This window comes from Mus pahari, chromosome 21 (genome assembly GCF_900095145.1).
Source record: "Mus pahari chromosome 21, PAHARI_EIJ_v1.1, whole genome shotgun sequence".
Lineage (NCBI taxonomy): Eukaryota > Metazoa > Chordata > Mammalia > Rodentia > Muridae > Mus > Mus pahari.
The window spans coordinates 22,016,914-22,025,157 of NC_034610.1; the positions used below are offsets into that span (position 1 = coordinate 22,016,914).

General features: G+C 53.0%; 2 protein-coding genes across 3 annotated transcripts in view; one reads left to right on the forward strand and one right to left on the reverse strand.

The window, feature by feature from the left end:
- Positions 1 to 1,579: 1,579 nt before the first annotated feature.
- The window catches only part of LOC110338168 (gametogenetin-binding protein 1), an 18,384-nt gene continuing 11,719 nt past the window's right edge, over positions 1,580 to 8,244 (forward strand). Inside the window, exon 1 of the mRNA XM_021221432.1 lies at positions 1,580 to 1,620. Within this exon, the coding sequence (XP_021077091.1) occupies positions 1,580 to 1,620 (41 nt within the window). The remainder of the gene's footprint in view (positions 1,621 to 8,244) is intronic.
- The window catches only part of Bak1 (BCL2 antagonist/killer 1), a 9,318-nt gene continuing 4,295 nt past the window's right edge, over positions 3,222 to 8,244 (reverse strand). Inside the window, exons 3-7 of one of the 2 annotated variants that reach the window (XR_003842700.1) lie at positions 6,269 to 6,404; positions 5,982 to 6,125; positions 5,055 to 5,074; positions 4,561 to 4,741; positions 3,222 to 4,450 (exon numbers count right to left, since the gene is read on the reverse strand). Coding sequence is in view for 1 of the 2 variants with exons in the window: in XM_021221433.2 (XP_021077092.1) it covers positions 4,346 to 4,450; positions 4,561 to 4,741; positions 5,982 to 6,125; positions 6,269 to 6,404 (566 nt within the window). In the remaining variant the exon portion in view is untranslated. The remainder of the gene's footprint in view (positions 4,451 to 4,560; positions 4,742 to 5,054; positions 5,075 to 5,981; positions 6,126 to 6,268; positions 6,405 to 8,244) is intronic. The other variant, XM_021221433.2, reaches the window with a different exon arrangement.

Genomic DNA, 8,244 nt, shown 5'->3' on the forward strand with positions numbered 1-8,244 from the left:
ACCCTGTTCTCTCTCTCATATATATATATATATATATATATATATATATATATATATGAGAGAATATATGTATATATTCTAGTTAAATATGTTAGTTAAAATTGTAAATTTAAAGGCATACTTTCATAAACTCTTAAGTTTAACTTGCATATGCTGATATTCTATTTAGAATTCTCATACATTTTGTATACTAACATATGCATTTGTGTAATGAAAAGAGGCATAACTTGTCCTTTGATTGGTGTTCAGTTAGCCTGTGGGCCGACATATGAATTTGCTTGAACATCACTCATATCATTTACAAACTTAGCTAATTAGGTTCCTGTAAATATTTAAACTATGTTTACAAATTTAACATACTTGATTTTATTTTCCAAGCACAAATTCCTCACGGGACACATTTACAAGTCAAATGAGAAAAAGTTTTAGGCACTGAAACATTTTCAAAGAACTCTATCATCCAATATTTAGTTTATGTATACGTCGTGTGAGCTGCACATCTGGAGGTCACAGGACAACTTCTGAGAATCCTGTGGTTCCCAGGGGTGGGTCTCAGGGCTCTCCAGCAGGCGTCTTTACCGGCCCTAATTTTATTTTTTAATTATGTGTACATGCGTGCTTGGTGGTCTGGAATATACACATATAGCAGATGTCCTTGGAGTCCAGAGAGAGGGCAATTGGATCCAGTCGAGTTGGAACTATAGATTGCTATAAGCTGCCTGTTGGGGGTGCTGGGAACTGAACTCTGCCAGAGCAGTCACTGCTCATAACTGCTGGGTCATCTCTGCAGCTGCGACTTTTTTTTTTTTTGAAACAGGGACTCTCTCACCCACCAAGGACTTGCATTAGTAGCTAGTTCTTTACCTTTTCGGTCCTTGGACTGGAATCCTCTACATTTTAAGTATATACAGTAGTGGGTGGATGTAGAGGACTCTGAGTAATTTGGGGAAAGGGAAGACATTTTCCAATTAAACTATTGGGATAGATACCCAATGACCTAAAATGTGCGCCCCCCCCCTTTTTTTTTTGAGACGGGGATCTCCGCGTGGCTTAGGCTGACCTCAAACTCGCTATGAAATCCAGATGTATCTGGAGTAAAGAAGGTACAATTTCAGGAGACCCACAAATGTTGAAGCGTAGGAGTGTGTGCTCTAGATTTAACCGCGACACCTGCAGGGTCCATCTGCGCCCAGCAGCCTCTCAGCTTATTCCGTACGCTGCCTCTCCTAACTTCTCGCCCTCTGGTTTGGGCAGCTCCGGAAGTAACTGGGGGGTCGGGTTTGGGGTAACCTTATCTTGTTAGCTGTGGAGGGGGTCAGAGAAGTCAAAGCTCCAAACCTGGGGCTCACCTTCCTTGCAGATGGAGATTACTGACTCCTAACCTTTGGTTTCCAAATTGGAGAACCCGTAGAACAAGTTAGCTCCCTGGCCCCGCCCACAAAGAGGACGCATGCGCACATGCGTGTGAAGCCTCGCCGGCCATCTTGGACTCGGGCAGCCCACTCACTTTCAATCAGTGGCCTCAACGGGGAAGACCGGAGAGTTGCCTCGACGTTGTTCACCTAAATCCGTGGCGGGCATGTGCTCACGAGGCCGGCGACCCTCCCGTCCTGCCTCCTGGTAAAACCTCGAGCCAGTAACCTTATGGAGAGTTCTAGCTCAATGCTCTTTGCTACCCACGTGACTCTAAAAAGGCACCTGCCTTTCTGGGAGGTGGGAGTCTAACGCACCCACCCATCACATATCGTTCCAGCATCAAAAAGAAGTTCTCAGTATACACCCTGGTACACGGCGCCTCAAGTGTTAGCTTTGAGCTCGGCACGGCGGTTCCAAACATTCTTCCAGCCCCCAGTACCTGTGGGCACACAGAAGGCAGGGAGAGGTCAGAGCCAGCCCAGTGCAAGTGCAGCTTCCCCAGGCCCCTTGGACCGGCAGGTCTTGTGCTGGGCTGGGGGGTGTCATAAACACAAACCAGGGTGCCCAGGACTGAAGGGAAAAAGGAATCTTTGTGAATTTCGGAACATTTTAACGCCCCCAGCTTGTTATTTTTATCCCCCCCTGGCTGCCTCTCTGTAGGGGCTCCCATGCACCATCAAAACTCCTAGGATCAAAAAAGCCCAGCGTGTGTGTGTGTATGTGTGTGTGGCTGTGGGGACATAGGGAATCGGGATCTAGAACATTATGTCCCAGGCAGAGTGTGAAAAGGGGCCTTAAGGGCCGGCGTGGGCTGTGGCTCCTGTTGAGAGGCAGTGTATGGGGTCCCTGGAGTGCTGCTCCTTCCCATTCAGCTTCCCAGCCAAGGGGTCCCTGACTTTCCCTGCGATCAGAAGCTGCCTGAACTACAAAAGAAATAAGAGAGCCCAGAGATGTTCAGCGGGCGAAGGCCTGGCGACTCGAGTTTGGTTTCCAGGTCCCGAATGGTAGAGGGAGAGAACTGATTTCCACTCAGTGCCATCTGACTACACACACACACACACACACACACACACACACACACACACACACACACAGAGTGGCACGAGTAGCCACCACCACACGTGCACAGAAAAAAAAGGAATTATGTGGGGCTGGAGAGATGGCTCAGCGGTTAAGAGCACTGACTGCTCTTCCAGAGGTCCTGAGTTCAATTTCCAGCAACCACATGGTCACTCACAACCATCTGTAATGGGGTCTGATGCCCTCTTCTGAAGTGTCTGAAAACAGCTACAGTGTACTTACATTAAATAAATAAACAAACAAATAAATAACTGACGTAAGGTGTGAAGAGCCGGTGAGGTTGTCACAAAGGGTTGGCTGGGGTTTCTTCTTGTTTTCCGTCTGCAGATTCATACCCCAGGATCTTTTTGTTCTATTAAATCTTTTTTTTTTTTCTTCTTACTCTGGCCCCACAAGCTCCAGACCGAAGATTTATTTATTTATTATAATGTAAGTACACTGTAGCTGCCTTCAGACATGCCAGAAGAGGGCATTAGATCTCATTACGGATGGTTGTGAGCCATCATGTGGTTGTTGGGATTTGAACTCAGGACCTTCTGAAGAGCAGTCAGTGCTCTTAACCACTGAGCCTTCTCTCTAGCCCCAACTGCAGCTTCACACTCCAGGATCTTGCGATCTCAGCGTGAGGACCTATGCAGTATGGAGCCAGGATTATACCAGTGTGACCAGCTTCCTACAGTCTAGCATAAGACAGGCAGCAGAGTGTAAAGATGCCAGGTGAGGTGTTGGGGGCATTGCACAGTTTATTTCCAGACACAGAGGGTGAGGTGGGGGATCCATCTGCCTCCCCCTCTTCCCCGATACATTTGGCTTAATCGAAACTTCTCACCCCTCACCCCTATGTTGTGCAAGACGGAGAAAAACACCCACCCCACCCCACCCGAGGAGGGACCTAGGCAGACAAGGAGTGAAGGTGGGGTTCAAGTAATCGTAGGTTCCAGGGAGGAACTGCACGCAGGTCCACAGTTGCTTATGCCGTTGTAGTTCTCTAGCGTGGACACCTCCCCTGTCAGAGTGACTGGGTCTGAGGCTTGGGGTCCTCAGACCCCAAGGCTTCCTCCCCAGCAGGCAGGCTCACCTGAGAGCCCTGGGGAGAAAGTGGGGTCTTCCCTACCCACTAGTTTGGGAGCAGGGGTCAGCAAGGACATAGGATTGGAGGGTCTTGATGGATGTGTCCAGACAGCTGTGGTCTAAACTCTCACCTCTGCCCTCACTCTGGGCTCAGAATCCCTGAGAGTCCAGCCGCCAAGGCAAGATGGATGGATTGGGGTAGGAGATAGGAAGGGGAGAGGGGAGTATGGGATAGAGTCGGGAAGTGGAAGATGAGGTTGGAGGGGGCGGAGGAGGTCATGCAATCTCCTACAGTTGGTCCTATTCTTGGGAGCCAATGTAGGGAGGGCCAGGATTGTGCTCAGGTCTCTTCTCAAGTGCTGACCTTCCCAAGTAGCAGGAGTGTTGGGGACACAGGTTCGAGCCACCAGTCCTCAAGCCCTCCATGTTCCGACTTTGGGCACAGTGGGAGAAAAAGGGTGGATTGTATCCAAAGGGTAGTATAAAAACAGACCTAGCTTTCTGGGAAGTAGTGGCCCAGCCTCTTGTCCCCACCCCCCAGGGCATCAGTCAGCACCTCTGAGACAGGATGGGGTTCAGTAGCACCATGCAATGTTGGGGTATTCATGCTGCCTTGATGACCCCTGGGCCATGGCTCTCCAAAGCAGGGGTGTCCTGTTTGCTAAAGCGTCTTTGCCCTCAGGAGGAAGGAGAGGACTGTTGGGGTTCAGGGGTGGGGTAGGGAGAGGTTTAGTCCAGGCAGGCATGAGGCTGGGGCCCCAGCGGGGCTCCCCAGGAGTCATGATCTGAAGAATCTGTGTACCACGAATTGGCCCAACAGAACCACACCAAAAATCACCATTACGCTCAGGATGGGGTCTCTACGCAAATTCAGGGCTGCCACCTGTCAGGGAATAAAAAAAAAAAAATGGGGTGGGTTATAGTGACCTGGCCGGGCAGCCCCTGCAGTGGGGGGTGGGGGGGTGGGGGGACGTCCCAAGCCCAGGCACTCACCCAACCACCTCTCTGTGCGATCCATCTGGCAATGTAATGGTGCAGTATGATATCAGCCAAAAAGCAGGTCACCTGGCCCAGGAAGCCGGTCAAACCACGCTGGTAGACGTACAGGGCCAGACGGTAGCCAAAGCCCAGGAGAGCCACCACGCGGCCCCAGCTGATGCCACTCTTAAATAGGCTGTGGGCAGAGAGTTTCATAAGTCACGGAGAGCTGGCCTTGGGGGACCCGGTCCTTTCCTTCCTCCTCTCCCCGACCTCCACCCTGCCACCAGATGAGAAGCTGCACGGTTGAGCTGCCAGGACAGGTCAGAAAGTCTGCCTTGGCCTGACTGCTCATCAGGAAGAGCCTGGCTTTCTAGGAAAGGAGACAGCCTAGCGAACGAGCGAGCAAAGAGCAGGTGACGTGGTGAGCTGACTGCCGATCGATTGTGGGGGAGAACAGAGAGGGAAGAGCAACCAGATGCCACCAGATGAGGTGACAGGGAGATTACCTGTGCATGTTGCTGCTGGCCTGGCAGCCCGAGGGACAGCAGAGAGAAAAGGACAGAAGAGATTACAACAGATACCCAAATCACAGGGGCACAGGGTGGGGCCTGAGAACAGGGACAGGATGTGTCACCTCTGTACTTAAACCTGCCGCCTGCTTCTACATCAACTGCCACCTCGAGACCTCCCCTGACGCTGACTCCCTGGTGTAAGGAAAGGACAGTGCTTGGTGGCACATGATCCTAGTACTTGGGAGGCCCGAGGCTGGATGATAAGAGTTCAAGGTCAGCCCGGGCTCCGTGAGACCTAACAGGGCTGGAGAGCTGGCTCAGCAGTGAACAGTACTGGCTGCTCTTCCGGAGGACCTGGTTTCGATTCTCAGCACTCACATGGTGACTGACGGTCTGTAAACTCAGGCTCTAGGACCTGCCTTCTGGCCCCATCGGGCACCAGGCATGCAGGTTGGTACACACACATACATGCAGGCTAAACACCCAGACACATAAGATAATGATCAGACGACAGAACTCAAGCCAACTCGGATGTGGCTTCAAAGCGGGAACACTGATTTCTGGTCCTTTCGCTGTTCCCTAGGTTTCACAGTGGTGGCCTGTGGCAGACTGGTATGTGAGCCATGTTCCTGAGTGAACCGGCATCAGGTGGCCTCTTAGAAGCCATCCGGTTGCAATTGGGCTGGCGGAAGTTGGTACGTCCCAGCTGGACTGTAAGGCTCTGGGGAACCTCTCCACCCCAGGGCGCTGGTCTTTGGCCCTAGAGTTCCTGAGAGATGTGAGCTCGTGTGCAAAAGAAGGTGAGTGAGGGCCAGAGGGGGAGACGGGAGGGGAGCATGGGAGAGTTCACCCTGACACCGGCTGGGGAGCCCGTCCTGTGGAGCCCGTCACGTGTCCGTGGGGTGGAGGATGGGCTGGTACCTGGAGGCGATCTTGGTGAAGAGTTCGTAGGCATTCCCTGCTGTGGGCTGAAGCTGTTCTAGTAAATTCTGGAACTCCGTGTCATAGCGCCGGTTAATATCATCTCCGATGAGAGCAAGCTGCCGACCCACCTGACCCAAGACGCTGTAGGGACGAGCATCAGTGAGAGAGCGGGAACCGGGCTCAGGGCAGAGGGGCGCCCCATGGGGTGGGAGCAGACTTCCCCCTAACCCTATCTGAAGGTCGGACAGGGCTCCCAGGGCTTGCGCTCCAAGGCTGGAGTTTACCTGTTGGGTTCCAGGGGCAAGTTGTCCATCTCGGGGTTGGCAGGGGCGGCCGCCCCCTGGGTCTCTTGTTCCTGCTGGTGGAGGTAAAAAACGTAGCTTCGAAAGACCTCCTCTGTGTCCTGGGCAACCTGCTGTTCTGCAGATCAGAGCTGGGGGTCAGCAAGGACAAGCTGTCCCCAGCACCCTCCGTGGAAGCATCCCCTCCCCCACTCCCATCCCCATGTGAGCATTCAGCCCGCATGAGAGTTAGGCCTGGCACATAGCGAGGGAGCTCCAGCCTGCAGATGGTGAAACTGAGGCATGGGGGTGGGGGTGGGGCTAAGCCATGTATACAGGGGTCATGCAGCCCGGACAACGGGGAAGAACGGTTTGTTGTCTTGGTGTGAGCTCGGTAAGAGTCGCCTCTGGGCAGGGCTTACTACATTTGCCAGAAAGACTGAGGAGGGGAGGGCTTTGCCCACAGTGAGCGCACCTTCCAGTTGCAGTGCCCCTGCCTGCCCTCCCCCACCCACTTGCCCACACTCACTGCCCTCCCCCACTGCCTGCCCTCCCCCACCGCCCGCCCTCCCCCACCGCCCGCCCACCCCACTGCCTGCCCTCCCCCACTGCCTGCCCACCCCACCGCCTGTGGGTAAGCACTGCTTCTCGCTGTCCTCGCTGCTTTCTCTGTTATCAGCACCCAGCTGCCCCGGCCTTCTGCTGTGCAGAGACCCAGGGCTGTCCAGGAACCCTCCAGGGCTTCGGCACCAGACTGGGACTTCTGGGGTTTGTGTCTTGTGACCAAGCAGCTGCCAGGTTCCCGACTACCCCAGCATGTAGATGGCCTTCGCTGGACATCTCGGGCCCTACCAGGACCCTAATCTAACGAGTCCCCTTGTCACCTCTGCCGGCTCTCGATTCTGCTTTTCAGAAAAGCCTGTTGCAGAATGACAGCCCAGAACTGGGCTCTGTGGTGGGAGCTCTGGTTTCTTTAACGCCCCAGTTAGGGTCTATGAATGCTTGTGTTTTAATCCCAGGTGTGGGACAGGCGGCTGCTTCACACTGTCCACAGCAGCTGACCGCGCGGGTCTCCTGCTCTAGTGGGGCATGGCTCATGCCAGCTGAAGATAGTTGAATTTGGGGGACTCTGGAGAGCCCTGAGAGGGCCTGTGGCAGCTGGTTCATTGCGTTTGCTACCCCTGGACTGCTGGATATTCTGATAACAAAGATTGGCCTTTCCCCAAGGAACCCAACCACCCTGGCCAGCAGGAAGCAGTGTATTTTGTTGACTGGAAGAGGTCTATGTCCCCTTTCATGTCTAACCTTTCTCTCCTACCTAATGTTGGGGGGTTGGAAGGAATTAGAGTGGAAAGGGATGTGTATAGGTTACTTCAAACTGATTAGGGTCAGTGGGTTTTTGGGGCAGGTCCAATCTTCCTTGTTAGAATATCCAGCAGTCCAACTGTAGCAAATGCAGCAGCAAGGGGGGCGGCAGCAAGGGGGGCGGGAACAGGGGGAGTGGGAGCAGGGGGGGTGGGAGCAGGGGGGGCGGCAGCAGGGGGGGCGACAGCAAGGGGGCAGCCGCCACCGACACAGCCTCTCTTGCAGACCTCTCGGATTTATAACCTCTCCAGAACCCCCAGAACTAAACTATCTGCAGCTGGCAAAAAATCATGTCTCCCCAGAGCGCAAGACATTCTTAGTTAGCAGCTAGGGACGAAGTGAAGCAGCCCCTTATCCTACACATGGGATTCAAATGAAAACATATTAACATAACATTTAAAAAATGAATTTCAAGATCTATGTTCATATAGGAGTACTCTGTTTGCACATATGCCTTCATGACAGAAGAGGGCACTGGATCCCATTATAGTAGCTGTGAATCACCGTGTGGTTGCTGGGACCTGAACTCAGGACCTCTGAGAGAGCAGCCTTAACCACTGAGCCATCTCTCCAACCCACATAACTGGGTTTTTGGTTTTTGTTTTTTTTTGTTT